The 16,481-nt window shown below is 39.6% G+C and overlaps 1 protein-coding gene across 2 annotated transcripts in view; it reads left to right on the forward strand.

Annotated features, from left to right (window-relative positions):
- Positions 1-16,481, forward strand: part of LOC310873990 (A disintegrin and metalloproteinase with thrombospondin motifs 2-like) — a 344,256-nt gene that overhangs the window by 139,964 nt on the left and 187,811 nt on the right. For both annotated transcript variants that reach the window (XM_083786632.1, XM_083786633.1), the window contains exon 5: positions 14,994-15,077. In XM_083786632.1, the coding sequence (XP_083642758.1) occupies positions 14,994-15,077 (84 nt within the window). The remainder of the gene's footprint in view (positions 1-14,993; positions 15,078-16,481) is intronic.

Genomic DNA, 16,481 nt, shown 5'->3' on the forward strand with positions numbered 1-16,481 from the left:
AAGTAACAGAAGTACCTGCTCACCCTCATGAACATCGTAAGTAACAGAAGTACCTGCTCACCCTCATGAACATCGTAAGTAACAGAAGTACCTGCTCACCCTCATCAACATCGTAAGTAGCGGTGCTGATTTTGGCGACTAATACTATGAAAAGAAATGATCGTGGACTACCTTTTTGCACTGACTAAATGAAGACTAAATATATTGACAATTTTGTCAACAACTAAAAACTAAAGACTAAAATGTTAGGAAGGGACTGGTGGACAAGAGATCCAGTATAAGTCATTTTTCATTGGTATACAAATAGCAGATCTACTTGTATCTTGTGTGGCATACATTTCTCCCTAGTATGGAAGTGATTAAGTTCAGGCTAGCATGCACAATGTTTAATATCTTAAACGGTTATTTTACAGTTTTATCTAAAAAAAATATTGGGTCATTATTGGGTAATTATTGTTATTGCTGAAATATGTGATTGATTTATTTGATTGATTGAATTATTGAATGCTTTATTAGTCAGAAAGACATCAGAGTTGATGCATCATGGCGGTTCGTTGTGCATGAATTGATTGATTTCCTCAAAGATATCTGGAATCATTGCATGGCAACTCTAGTTCAAATTATACACCGAGGTCATAGAAATAGACCGACACACACACACACACACATACACACACACACACACACACACACACACACACACACACACACACACACACACACACACACACACACACACACACACACACACACAAACATGTTAAATATCCAATTGCTGCATGTTCCTACCCTAGGTAATCCTCTGGTCTCTGTCTGAATGTGATGAGATTTTGTGCGTGCGTGCGTGCGTGCGTGCGTGCGTGCGTGCGTGCGTGCGTGCGAGAGAGAGAGAAAGAGAGAGAGAGAGGTGTATCCCCTGTCTTGGGAGCTTCCACATATTGTTCCGTGTGTGGGTGTGTGCGCGCGTTAGTGTGTGCCGCAGACTTTAATCTTTGCAAATTAAAACTGTAGTGAGAGTGCTATTTGTTGCGTGCGTGCGTGCATGTGTGCGTGCATGTGTGCGTGCGTGCGTGCTTGCGTGTGTGCGTGCTTGCGTGTGTGCGTGCGTGCGTGCACACGGCTGTGCGCCCACCATGTGTGCTTCCCCTAGCATTATTCCGACCACCTGTGCGGTGTGGAACCAATCACTGCAGCTGCAGCGAAACAGCATCAAATCCTCGGGCACATCTTTGTGTCTCCTACTGCTTCTGGAGAACAAGAGAGGATGCCTCTTTGTGTCTCCTATTGCTTCTGGAGAACAAGAGAGGATGAAATCTGTCTGACAATAGAATAGCCCATTAAGATCTATCTGTCTGTCACCATAACTGTTAACCGCTTCATTATTTTAAACTTTCACCTGTTGGAAAAATAGCATATCTACAAGCTCGTAGCGCGACACTAAATCGTGAAAACGTGTGAAAATCTTTGAATATACATTGTTTCACAGCAAATGTTTTTAAGTCATTATCTTTGCTTACATAATAATAATTGTCCTTGACATGAAAAGGTTTGAGAACCACTGACATATAGTAGAAAGTACTTTAGAAGACATTTGTAGAATCAGGCCCTCAGGTCTTAATGGAATAGGAGACCAGAACGGGAGACCCCCACCCCCTCTGATGTACGGGGGGGTGGGGGTGTTCAGAATAAATTACTGCCAGCCTGGTAAGCAGAAATGAATAAATAATAAATAAATAAGGGTTGCATGCCTGCCTCCCACGCCTGGCATTCAGGCTACTTTCTTCTTCTTGAAAGTTTGCTTTGCTCACTTCAGTCGGGATTGCTCTCTCTCTCTCTCTCTCTCTCTCTCTCTCTCTCTCTCTCTCTCTCTCTCTCTCTCTTCTCTATTTCACTTTGTGTCTCTGTTGCATGCATGCAATTCAATTCAATTCAAAGGGCTTTATTGGCATGATAAAACATACGTTTACATTGCCAAAGCAGAAAGAACAATACAACAATACAGCAATACAATCAAAACAAAGATTATGTACATTTGAAGGTCAGAATCTTCAATAGATCAAATTCTATGTACCAAGGTCACTCAATGCAGGTACTGTATAGTGCAGGAATATACACAATGATTAGTCTTTAGGGTGGTTGTGTTCCATTTGATATCCTTCTCCTGCTATCACAGCAACTCACACACTACGCTTGTAGATCGGCTATTTTCAGGGCGCAACCCAGTAGCTATAGTGGAGATGCGGTGTAACGACATTGGATTTCTAAACAATAGTTCAACGCAAAATCCTGCGTTCAAGTTCAGGAGACTTCAGGAAAAAAAAGCAATTCTCCTGAACGCTGCCTTCCAATAATATGTCATGGAAAGGAGTGGCATTTGCATGTCTTTCGCCATAGTAAAGGTCTCTGCTGCACACAGAGCGCGTTTTGTTCGGATTTTTAGCTGCGTTTCTCCATCGCGTCCAGTGTGCAACCAACCACCTTAAATGCTGCATTCGTGGTCTGAAGAGGGCAGTTGTTTTACAGACGGGTTAACCCATTTTGGGCGGGAACCCCTTTTGGTGTTAGCATTATGTTATGCTTTAGCATTTGAAAAATAGCAGATCTACAAGCTCATAGCGCACTATGAGCTTGTAGGTCTGCTATTTTAGAGAAATCGAAGAACGACTGACATAGAAACATAGCTTTTTCAGAAAACTGTCTCTCTCTCTCTCTCTATAGTCTGGGGGACACTGACACTATGTTATTTTGCAACGTGTTTCCTTGCATTGACCTGAGTAGTTTTTGTTTCCTTGTAATGACCTGAGTAGTTTTTGTTTCCTTGTATTGACCTGAGTAGTTTTTGTTTCCTTGTAATGACCTGAGTAGTTTTTGTTTCCTTGTATTGACCTGAGTAGTTTTTGTTTCCTTGTATTGACCTGAGTAGTTTTTGTTTCCTTGTATTGACCTGAGTAGTTTTTGTTTCCTTGTATTGACCTGAGTAGTTTTTGTTTCCTTGTATTGACCTGAGTAGTTTTTGTTTCCTTGTATTGACCTGAGTAGTTTTTGTTTCCTTGTATTGACCTGAGTAGTTTTTTGTTTCCTTGTATTGACCTGAGTAGTTTTTGTTTCCTTGTATTGACCTGAGTAGTTTTTGTTTCCTTGTATTGACCTGAGTAGTTTTTGTTTCCTTGTATTGACCTGAGTAGTTTTTGTTTCCTTGTATTGACCTGAGTAGTTTTTGTTTCCTTGTATTGACCTGAGTAGTTTTTGTTTCCTTGTATTGACTTGAGTAGTTTTTGTTTCCTTGTATTGACCTGAGTAGTTTTTGTTTCCTTGTATTGACTTGAGTAGTTTTTGTTTCCTTGTATTGACTTGAGTAGTTTTTGTTTCCTCGTAATGACCTGAGTAGTTTTAGTTTCCTTGTATTGACTTGAGTAGTTTTTGTTTCCTTGTATTGACCTGAGTAGTTTTTGTTTCCTTGTATTGACCTGAGTAGTTTTTGTTTCCAAGTAATGACCTGAGTAGTTTTTGTTTCCTTGTATTGACCCGAGTAGTTTTTTCCATCTAAGCCTGAAAGTAAAGTAACAACCAACACGCCCAGGTTGGTGTCCAACGTGGACTTCAATGATGTTCTTTAGTGCCCTCTAAAGGCAGTGGTGTGTAGGGCAGATCTGTAGGCTATAATAGTGCACGAGGTGATGTTTTGCCATGCTTTAATTGAGGAATTCATCCAGAATGTTTGAGAGGAGGCGCTGTAGCCCCTCCTATATGTCCAGCTTTGAGGGTTTGTGTAAGCGCATATTGTTTTGCTATATACCGTTTCCTATAACTATAGTTTCGAGTGTTTGTGTAAACACAAACATTGACGACAAAGGTTAGGAGGCAAATTGTGGTCACTTTGGTCACAGGTGTGAGGGGCGTTAGCCCCTCCTACAGTATGTCCAGCTTTGACATACTGAAGAGAAAAGTGAGGTCTAAAAGCGCTCACTTCAAAAGTGAAGCTAGCGCCCCTCACTTCACACGGGTGTGATTTCTTTAATTGTGCATTGCATGCATGACGTTATTGCCGGGTCGCCAATTATCATTGAAGGCATCCTCACACATACTGTAGTATTATTAGTAGGAATAGTTACAGATTTGATTTTAACGGGTTCCGGGTGCTTCAAAACTAGCCTGGTTAATAAACCAGACCGAATCAGCCGTTGGCAAAAATAAATTGCCTGCTGGCGGATTACGGTCTGGAGAGGCTCAATTGTACGCCCATTTCCTACACCAGAGAAATGGGGCGGCCAATCGGGACACGGTATGCAATATGGGCGGGCTTTGGTACAGTGACTTTCAATGCTTGAGACCTTTGACTGACAGTAGCTCTGACCAATTGCGTCAAAGAGAAAATGTTTCAACCCGCCCCCCTGGAAATGAAATCCAAGCTGAGCCTCCCCAGACTAATATCCCGCGGTCCGTGCGATATTAGTCTGGTTTATTAACCAGGCTACTTCAAAACGCCACTGAGCAACTATATAACTCTATGGGTAAAGCCAGTGTAGTGTAGTAGTTTATAATAACTCTATGGGTAAAGCCAGTGTAGTGTAGTAGTTTATATATAACTCTATGGGTAAAGCCAGTGTAATGTAGTAGTTTATATATAACTCTATGGGTAAAGCCAGTGTAGTGTAGTAGTTTATATATAACTCTATGGGTAAAGCCAGTGTAGTGTAGTAGTTTATATATAACTCTATGGGTAAAGCCAGTGTAGTGTAGTAGTTTATATATAACTCTATGGGTAAAACCAGTGTAGTGTAGTAGTTTATATATAACTCTATGGGTAAAAGCCAGTGTAGTGTAGTAGTTTATATATAACTCTATGGGTAAAGCCAGTGTAGTGTAGTAGTTTATATATAACTCTATGGGTAAAGCCAGTGTAGTGTAGTAGTTTATAACTCTATGGGTAAAGCCAGTGTAGTGTAGTAGTTTATATATAACTCTATGGGTAAAAGCCAGTGTAGTGTAGTAGTTTATATATAACTCTATGGGTAAAGCCAGTGTAGTGTAGTAGTTTATATATAACTCTATGGGTAAAGCCAGTGTAGTGTAGTAGTTTATATATAACTCTATGGGTAAAGCCAGTGTAGTGTAGTAGTTTATATATAACTCTATGGGTAAAGCCAGTGTAGTGTAGTAGTTTATATATAACTCTATGGGTAAAGCCAGTGTAGTGTAGTAGTTTATATATAACTCTATGGGTAAAGCCAGTGTAATGTAGTAGTTTATATATAACTCTATGGGTAAAGCCAGTGTAGTGTAGTAGTTTATATATAACTCTATGGGTAAAGCCAGTGTAGTGTAGTAGTTTATATATAACTCTATGGGTAAAGCCAGTGTAGTGTAGTAGTTTATATATAACTCTATGGGTAAAAGCCAGTGTAGTGTAGTAGTTTATATATAACTCTATGGGTAAAGCCAGTGTAGTGTAGTAGTTTATATATAACTCTATGGGTAAAGCCAGTGTAGTGTAGTAGTTTATATATAACTCTATGGGTAAAGCCAGTGTAGTGTAGTAGTTTATATATAACTCTATGGGTAAAGCCAGTGTAGTGTAGTAGTTTATATATAACTCTATGGGTAAAGCCAGTGTAGTGTAGTAGTTTATATATAACTCTATGGGTAAAGCCAGTGTAGTGTAGTAGTTTATATATAACTCTATGGGTAAAGCCAGTGTAGTGTAGTAGTTTATATATAACTCTATGAGTAAAAGCCAGTGTGGTGTAGTAGTTTATATATAACTCTATGGGTAAAGCCAGTGTAGTGTAGTAGTTTATATATAACTCTATGGGTAAAGCCAGTGTAGTGTAGTAGTTTATATATAACTCTATGGGTAAAGCCAGTGTAGTGTAGTAGTTTATATATAACTCTATGGGTAAAGCCAGTGTAGTGTAGTAGTTTATATATAACTCTATGGGTAAAGCCAGTGTAGTGTAGTAGTTTATATATAACTCTATGGGTAAAGCCAGTGTAGTGTAGTAGTTTATATATAACTCTATGAGTAAAGCCAGTGTAGTGTAGTAGTTTATATATAACTCTATGGGTAAAGCCAGTGTAGTGTAGTAGTTTATATATAACTCTATGGGTAAAGCCAGTGTAGTGTAGTAGTTTATATATAACTCTATGGGTAAAGCCAGTGTAGTGTAGTAGTTTATATATAACTCTATGGGTAAAGCCAGTGTAGTGTAGTAGTTTATATATAACTCTATGGGTAAAGCCAGTGTAGTGTAGTAGTTTATATATAACTCTATGGGTAAAGCCAGTGTAGTGTAGTAGTTTATATATAACTCTATGGGTAAAGCCAGTGTAGTGTAGTAGTTTATATATAACTCTATGGATAAAGCCAGTGTAGTGTAGTAGTTTATATATAACTCTATGGGTAAAGCCAGTGTAGTGTAGTTTATATATAACTCTATGGGTAAAGCCAGTGTAGTGTAGTAGTTTATATATAACTCTATGGGTAAAGCCAGTGTAGTGTAGTAGTTTATATATAACTCTATGGGTAAAGCCAGTGTAGTGTAGTAGTTTATATATAACTCTATGGGTAAAGCCAGTGTAGTGTAGTAGTTTATATATAACTCTATGGGTAAAGCCAGTGTAGTGTAGTAGTTTATATATAACTCTATGGGTAAAGCCAGTGTAGTGTAGTAGTTTATATATAACTCTATGGGTAAAGCCAGTGTAGTGTAGTAGTTTATATATAACTCTATGGGTAAAGCCAGTGTAGTGTAGTAGTTTATATATAACTCTATGGGTAAAGCCAGTGTAGTGTAGTAGTTTATATATAACTCTATGGGTAAAGCCAGTGTAGTGTAGTAGTTTATATATAACTCTATGGGTAAAGCCAGTGTAGTGTAGTAGTTTATATATAACTATGGGTAAAAGCCAGTGTAATGTAGTAGTTTATATATAACTCTATGGGTAAAGCCAGTGTAGTGTAGTAGTTTATATATAACTCTATGGGTAAAGCCAGTGTAGTGTAGTAGTTTATATATAACTCTATGGGTAAAGCCAGTGTAGTGTAGTAGTTTATATATAACTCTATGGGTAAAGCCAGTGTAGTGTAGTAGTTTATATATAACTCTATGAGTAAAGCCAGTGTAGTGTAGTAGTTTATATATAACTCTATGGGTAAAGCCAGTGTAGTGTAGTAGTTTATATATAACTCTATGGGTAAAGCCAGTGTAGTGTAGTAGTTTATATATAACTCTATGGGTAAAGCCAGTGTAGTGTAGTAGTTTATATATAACTCTATGGGTAAAGCCAGTGTAGTGTAGTAGTTTATATATAACTATGGGTAAAAGCCAGTGTAATGTAGTAGTTTATATATAACTCTATGGGTAAAGCCAGTGTAGTGTAGTAGTTTATATATAACTCTATGGGTAAAGCCAGTGTAGTGTAGTAGTTTATATATAACTCTATGGGTAAAGCCAGTGTAGTGTAGTAGTTTATATATAACTCTATGGGTAAAGCCAGTGTAGTGTAGTAGTTTATATATAACTATGGGTAAAGCCAGTGTAGTGTAGTAGTTTATATATAACTCTATGGGTAAAGCCAGTGTAGTGTAGTAGTTTATATATAACTCTATGGGTAAAGCCAGTGTAGTGTAGTAGTTTATATATAACTCTATGAGTAAAGCCAGTGTAGTGTAGTAGTTTATAACTCTATGGGTAAAGCCAGTGTAGTGTAGTAGTTTATATATAACTCTATGGGTAAAGCCAGTGTAGTGTAGTAGTTTATATATAACTCTATGGGTAAAGCCAGTGTAGTGTAGTAGTTTATATATAACTCTATGGGTAAAGCCAGTGTAGTGTAGTAGTTTATATATAACTCTATGAGTAAAGCCAGTGTAGTGTAGTAGTTTATATATAACTCTATGGGTAAAGCCAGTGTAGTGTAGTAGTTTATATATAACTCTATGGGTAAAGCCAGTGTAGTGTAGTAGTTTATATATAACTCTATGGGTAAAGCCAGTGTAGTGTAGTAGTTTATATATAACTATGGGTAAAGCCAGTGTAGTGTATTAGTTTATATATAACTCTATGAGTAAAGCCAGTGTAGTGTAGTAGTTTATAACTCTATGGGTAAAGCCAGTGTAGTGTAGTAGTTTATATATAACTCTATGGGTAAAGCCAGTGTAGTGTAGTAGTTTATATATAAATCTATGGGTAAAGCCAGTGTAGTGTAGTAGTTTATATATAACTCTATGGGTAAAGCCAGTGTAGTGTAGTAGTTTATATATAACTCTATGGGTAAAGCCAGTGTAATGTAGTAGTTTATATATAACTCTATGGGTAAAGCCAGTGTAGTGTAGTAGTTTATATATAACTCTATGGGTAAAGCCAGTGTAGTGTAGTAGTTTATATATAACTCTATGGGTAAAGCCAGTGTAGTGTAGTAGTTTATATATAACTCTATGGGTAAAGCCAGTGTAGTGTAGTAGTTTATATATAACTCTATGGGTAAAGCCAGTGTAGTGTAGTAGTTTATATATAACTCTATGGGTAAAGCCAGTGTAGTGTAGTAGTTTATATATAACTCTATGGGTAAAGCCAGTGTAGTGTAGTAGTTTATATATAACTCTATGGGTAAAGCCAGTGTAGTGTAGTAGTTTATATATAACTCTATGAGTAAAGCCAGTGTAGTGTAGTAGTTTATATATAACTCTATGGGTAAAGCCAGTGTAGTGTAGTAGTTTATATATAACTCTATGGGTAAAGCCAGTGTAGTGTAGTAGTTTATATATAACTCTATGGGTAAAGCCAGTGTAGTGTAGTAGTTTATATATAACTCTATGAGTAAAGCCAGTGTAGTGTAGTTTATATATATAACTCTATGGGTAAAGCCAGTGTAGTGTAGTTTATATATATAACTCTATGGGTAAAGCCAGTGTAGTGTAGTTTATATATATAACTCTATGGGTAAAGCCAGTGTAGTGTAGTAGTTTATAATAACTCTATGGGTAAAGCCAGTGTAGTGTAGTAGTTTATAATAACTCTATGGGTAAAGCCAGTGTAGTGTAGTTTATATATATAACTCTATGGGTAAAGCCAGTGTAGTGTAGTAGTTTATATATAACTCTATGGGTAAAGCCAGTGTAGTGTAGTTTATATATATAACTCTATGGGTAAAGCCAGTGTAGTGTAGTAGTTTATATATAACTCTATGGGTAAAGCCAGTGTAGTGTAGTAGTTTATATATAACTCTATGAGTAAAGCCAGTGTAGTGTAGTAGTTTATATATAACTCTATGGGTAAAGCCAGTGTAGTGTAGTAGTTTATATATAACTCTATGGGTAAAGCCAGTGTAGTGTAGTAGTTTATATATAACTCTATGGGTAAAGCCAGTGTAGTGTAGTAGTTTATAATAACTCTATGGGTAAAGCCAGTGTAGTGTAGTTTATATATATAACTCTATGGGTAAAGCCAGTGTAGTGTAGTAGTTTATATATAACTCTATGGGTAAAGCCAGTGTAGTGTAGTTTATATATATAACTCTATGGGTAAAGCCAGTGTAGTGTAGTAGTTTATAATAACTCTATGGGTAAAGCCAGTGTAGTGTAGTTTATATATATAACTCTATGGGTAAAGCCAGTGTAGTGTAGTAGTTTATATATAACTCTATGGGTAAAGCCAGTGTAGTGTAGTAGTTTATATATAACTCTATGGGTAAAGCCAGTGTAATGTAGTAGTTTATATATAACTCTATGGGTAAAGCCAGTGTAGTGTAGTAGTTTATATATAACTCTATGGGTAAAGCCAGTGTAGTGTAGTAGTTTATATATAACTCTATGGGTAAAGCCAGTGTAATGTAGTAGTTTATATATAACTCTATGAGTAAAGCCAGTGTAGTGTAGTAGTTTATATATAACTCTATGGGTAAAGCCAGTGTAGTGTAGTAGTTTATATATAACTCTATGGGTAAAGCCAGTGTAGTGTAGTAGTTTATATATAACTCTATGGGTAAAGCCAGTGTAGTGTAGTAGTTTATATATAACTCTATGGGTAAAGCCAGTGTAGTGTAGTAGTTTATATATAACTCTATGGGTAAAGCCAGTGTAGTGTAGTAGTTTATATATAACTCTATGGGTAAAGCCAGTGTAGTGTAGTAGTTTATATATAACTCTATGGGTAAAGCCAGTGTAGTGTAGTAGTTTATATATAACTCTATGGGTAAAGCCAGTGTAGTGTAGTAGTTTATATATAACTCTATGGGTAAAGCCAGTGTAGTGTAGTAGTTTATATATAACTCTATGGGTAAAGCCAGTGTAGTGTAGTAGTTTATATATAACTCTATGGGTAAAGCCAGTGTAGTGTAGTAGTTTATATATAACTCTATGGGTAAAGCCAGTGTAGTGTAGTAGTTTATATATAACTCTATGGGTAAAGCCAGTGTAGTGTAGTAGTTTATATATAACTCTATGGGTAAAGCCAGTGTAGTGTAGTAGTTTATATATAACTCTATGGGTAAAGCCAGTGTAGTGTAGTAGTTTATATATAACTCTATGGGTAAAGCCAGTGTAGTGTAGTAGTTTATATATAACTCTATGGGTAAAGCCAGTGTAGTGTAGTAGTTTATAACTCTATGGGTAAAAGCCAGTGCTCATCAATAAGTGTTACTGGGAACAAATTTGCATGACGGAGGACTGAGGTAAACACTGGGAAAGGCGTGGGAAGCACACACGCCCACACACATCCAAACACAGACACACACACACACACACAGAGACACACGCACACACAGACGTGTGCACGCACACACACACAGTGACACTCCAGTTGAACTTCGCAGACAGGATTTAGCAGTTTTCTGTGGGAGTGCTTTGATGTCCTCATGCAGATAGCCTTACAACCCCCTACCTCCCACACACACGCACGCACGCACGCACGCACGCATTTATTATATTTTGCGGGGTGGGGGGATTGAAATTAACATTAATTAAAAACATAATGTTTTCAATTAACAATTTAATTAACACAATCAGTGTCAGCAATGTATGCATTGCTGATATCTGGACATGAATACCCCCCCCCCCAAAAAAAAAAACCACACACACACACACACACACACACGGTCGCACACACACGCACACACACACACACACACACACACACACACACACACACAGCTCGGAAGGGAGAACAAGGGTTTCATTCTTCTGCAGTATAGTATCATCCATGGAGCTCATGAACCAAGAGATAATATTATTGAAGACAGAAAATGGATACAAAGCCAAAGCATGTCTATCTGTCCTTACAATTCCCGTGTATGTACAGTAAATGGAACTAACATTTTGTCTGCAAGAGAGAGTTGGGGTCAGAAAGATAGATTCATTATGCCTGGAAACGGTGCCGGATTTACAGTAGTGTAGGGGACCCCGGGCTAGCCAAAATGAGGGGTATTTTGTTATAATTTTGGTTTAATTTTGGCGTACCCAGCCCCCCAAAAGACAGACAGATGCAGACAGACAGATGTATCATGGTGATGGATGTACCGTACAGGTGCATGATGGGTAATGATGTTCCCGTGGTGATGGATGTATACAGTACAGGTGCATGATGGGTAATGATGTTCCTGTGGTGATGGATGTATACAGTACAGGTGCATGATGGGTAATGATGTTCCTGTGGTGATGGATGTATACAGTACAGGTGCATGCTGGTGTTGGATGGAGGCATCGTTACACGGTGCTAATCACCCTCTCTCTGGATATATGAGCTACTCACTGCTAATGAGGGAGGAGTGTGCAGTGTGTGTGTGTGTGTGTGTGTGTGTGTGCGTGCGTGCGTGCGTGCGTGCGCATGGTGTGTAAGTGTGATCACGGATGCGATGGCAAAGTGAAACCGGGTTGATAGGGTTTGATTGTTCCTGTGCATTTCCCTCAGTGTGTGTGTGATAAGCATGTTAGCGTCCTGATGATAGCATTATATCCTGTTCCTATTCCGATGGAAGCCTCCAGCGACTGACTGGGAAATGTCAGCCAGGTGATAATAGTCTCCACGTTTGGCTGGAAGGTCCTTCCTGCCACCGGAATGGAGCTTATATATCCCATTGAGAGGTCCTTCCTGCCACCGGAATGGAGCTTATATCCCATTGAGAGCTGATTCTACAAAATGTCTTCTAAATCATGACAGTTTTTTCAGAACTAATCCTATGATTCTATGATGTCATTGGGTTCTCAAACTATATCACGTCAAGGACCTCCAGAATGATATGTAATTGGCCGCTGACCCCCATCTGAAAATATGTTGTTTCAGGCAAACCCCCCCCCCCCCCCCACGTTGCAAAGATATGAGTTCAAAACATTCACTGTGAAAGAATATATATTCAAAGATTTGCGCCACATTTTCACCAAACAGCTAAAGTTTCATAGTAATAGTGGTTAAAGCTCAGGCGACACAGATGCGTCCTCAGGTCTAAATGGGTTATTATCCGGTGGCTTTGTGTTTTCTCAATATCTCCATGTGTTTGGGAATAGAGAGACAATAATAATGGCCAAAAGCCTTTTGTCTAATGAACGCAACTAAACAACGAACGCCAAGTGTTTCCGAAGGCTCATCTCTCTGTCGTTGCGCTGCCAAAATGTGGTTCAGTGCATAATATTAACGCCTGACAAATAGTAATTGCTTGTCAAGTGTTGATGCAACCGTCTGAGGTGTTTAGGCCAAACGGTAACAACATGTTAAACCTGTTCATGACGGAAACCCCTCTTGGTGTTTTTTTAAGCATTATGTTATACTTTAGCTGTTTGAAAAGTAGCAGATCTACAAGCTAGTAGATCTTCTATTTTTGAAAAATGTGGTGCAAAGGTTTGAATATTATGTTCTTTCACAGTGAACGTTTTAAACTCAAAGCTTTCTCTCTTCGGGGGGGGGGGGGGGGGGGGGGGGTCCCTGAAACAACATATTTTCAGATGGGGGTCAGCGGCCAAATACAGATAATGAAAAAACGACTTAATACTTCCTTTTTATCAAATGTTTCACCGGCCTACACCGGGCCATTATTTGGTTACAGTTCCAATTATAGGCTGAAGAAACTCCAAATAATAGCCCTGACCGAACCCAAATTGCAAATAAATAAATACCCCTGATGTGCAAATAATAGCTCAGGTGTTTATTTGGAGGGGCGTTTATAAGTACGGCTACTATTGTTGTGCGTATTCATCTTTTCATTCATCAAGACTTGTTGCTGTGTAGTAGATAGATTAGATAGGAATCCTATCTAATCTTCTTCTTCTTCCTATATCCTATCATAGGATATAGGAAGAACTAGTTGAATTGTGCTGTGTAGTAGATGGATAGGATAGGAAGAGCCAGGAGACAGTCAGTAGATACTGACACCAGATAGATAGGACAGGAAGAGCCAGGAGACAGTCAGTAGATACTGACACCAGATAGATAGGACAGGAAGAGCCAGGAGACAGTCAGTAGATACTGACACCAGATAGATAGGACAGGAAGAGCCAGGAGACAGTCAGTAGATACTGACACTAGATAGATAGGATAGGAAGAGTCAGGAGACAGTCAGTAGATACTGACACTAGATAGATAGGATAGGAAGAGTCAGGAGACAGTCAGTAGATACTGACACCAGATAGATAGGACAGGAAGAGCCAGGAGACAGTCAGTAGATACTGACACTAGATAGATAGGACAGGAAGAGCCAGGAGACAGTCAGTAGATACTGACACTAGATAGATAGGACAGGAAGAGCCAGGAGACAGTCAGTAGATACTGACACTAGATAGATAGGACAGGAAGAGCCAGGAGACAGTCAGTAGATACTGACACCAGATAGATAGAACAGGAAGAGCCAGGAGACAGTCAGTAGATACTGACACTAGATAGATAGGACAGGAAGAGTCAGGAGACAGTCAGTAGATACTGACACTAGATAGATAGGACAGGAAGAGCCAGGAGACAGTCAGTAGATACTGACACTAGATAGATAGGACAGGAAGAGCCAGGAGACAGTCAGTAGATACTGACACTAGATAGATAGGACAGGAAGAGCCAGGAGACAGTCAGTAGATACTGACACCAGATAGATAGAACAGGAAGAGCCAGGAGACAGTCAGTAGATACTGACACTAGATAGATAGGACAGGAAGAGTCAGGAGACAGTCAGTAGATACTGACACTAGATAGATAGGACAGGAAGAGCCAGGAGACAGTCAGTAGATACTGACACTAGATAGATAGGACAGGAAGAGCCAGGAGACAGTCAGTAGATACTGACACTAGATAGATAGGACAGGAAGAGTCAGGAGACAGTCAGTAGATACTGACACTAGATAGATAGGACAGGAAGAGTCAGGAGACAGTCAGTAGATACTGACACTAGATAGATAGGACAGGAAGAGCCAGGAGACAGTCAGTAGATACTGACACTAGATAGATAGGACAGGAAGAGCCAGGAGACAGTCAGTAGATACTGACACTAGATAGATAGGACAGGAAGAGTCAGGAGACAGTCAGTAGATACTGACACTGGATATAGTGGATTTACAGGCAACCATGTGCTGCTATATCTACACAGCACCATCCTTAAAATGGACCCTTATTGGTCAATTCTAAACACCCAGAGGAAACTCCTCTCTCAGCAATACTCTCTCTCGCTCTCTCTCTCTCTCTCTCTCTCTCTCTCTCTCTCTCCTATAGCAGAGTTAAGCATTGGGCTGCATTATTAATCTGATAGTAATGATTTTGTGCCTCACAGACCTCTAGGCCTACATTAGTTACCACACACACACGCACACGTACACCGGACAGATCTAGGTTTGTGCATTAGTCACCTGTAGGCTGGGATTTAGGTAATGAAACCTGGCGTAGTCCTTTGGAGTATCAGAGCATGTCTAGCATTAATGAGAGACATGCTCCTACAATCATTAACATGGAACACGTGCGTGTGCGTGTGTGTGCGTGCGTGTGTGTGTGTGTGCGTGTGTGTGTGTGTGTGTGTGTGTTCTGTAGGTGAATGAGATCTATCACGACCAGTCTCTGGGAGCCAGAATCAACGTGGTGTTGGTGAGAATCATCATGCTGGGCTACGGCAAGGTAGGAAACTACACACACAGCGGCCATGTTGGCTCTATAGGAAACTACACACACAGCGGCCATGTTGGCTCTATAGACCGATTCCGTAGCGGGTCTCATGGTCGCAGCCTACGTATTTCCTGTAGGCGGACTCGACGTAGCTGCGGGGGTAAAACCCTCACCAGGCGCACCTCTTCCACTACAGTGAACGGCAGAGTGACTGATGTTAGTTTGCCTCAAACTTTACTCCTTTACCTGCTTTTTTACTAACACTAACATTACAAAGATGCCCAGAACATCGAGATGAACCTGTGTAGTTTATGGCTGCTCCAACAGTAGTGGCAACATAAAAAAAAAGAAAGAACGGAATGTCTAATATCCACCGCGGTGGCGGAGACCAGAGCCATTGAGTAATGGTTGAGACGAAGCAGTGAAAGATACATAACGCCAGTCTTACCCAATACCAAATATTTCTGTTTTATTAACACAAGGCTGCTGTACTTTATACCTCATACTTTAAATGCTTAGTATGAGGTATAAAATACAGCAGCCTTGTGTTCATAAAACAGAAAGATTGGTTATTGGGTAAGACTGAAATTATGTATCTTTCAGGACCCTTCACTGCTTTGTCTCAACCATTACTCAATGGCTCTGGTCTCAGCCACCACGGTGGATATTTTGACATTCCGTTTTTTTTATTTTTTATGTTGCCACTACTGTTGGAGCAGCCATAAACTACACAGGTTCATCTCGATGTTCTGGGCATCTTTGTAATGTTAGTGTTAGTAAAAAAGCAGGTAAAGGAGTAAAGTTTGAGGCAAACTAACATCAGTCACTCTGCCGTTCACTGTAGTGGAAGAGGTGCGCCTGGTGACGGTTTTACCCCCGCAGCTACGTCGAGTCCGCCTACAGGAAATACGTAGGCTGCGACCATGAGACCCGCTACGGAATCGGTCTATAGGAAACTACACACACAGCGGCCATGTTGGCTCTATAGGAAACTACACACACAGCGGCCATGTTGGCTCTATAGGAAACTACACACACAGCTTACATGTTCCATAGTGGCTCTCCAATGTGCAGAGAGCTCTGTGGTGTGTCTGTTTGGAACCAATTAGTGTCATTTTGGGGGACCTTGACATGAAAAAGTTTGGGAAACCACTGCGTTAATGGACGTTAAACTCACTTTGCCACTCGATTTGCCACTCACTTTATGCATCTGCGTACCCCCCCCTCAGAGTAGGAGAGTATAGTGACACGCTTTGATCTCGCCGCAAAGCGGGCGCCTATGGGCTATAGTTCCAAACATTGCTCCTATGGCTGGAACTATTCCATTGAGATAGAATGAGCACTTCCGCTTCCCATTGTTCCAATGGGAGTCAACGCTAGTGTCGCCACTCTCTTACTAAATTACTCCTCCCCCCC

This window comes from Protomyctophum parallelum, assembly GCF_964188405.1.
Source record: "Protomyctophum parallelum genome assembly, chromosome: 16".
NCBI classification, from domain to species: Eukaryota; Metazoa; Chordata; class Actinopteri; order Myctophiformes; family Myctophidae; genus Protomyctophum; species Protomyctophum parallelum.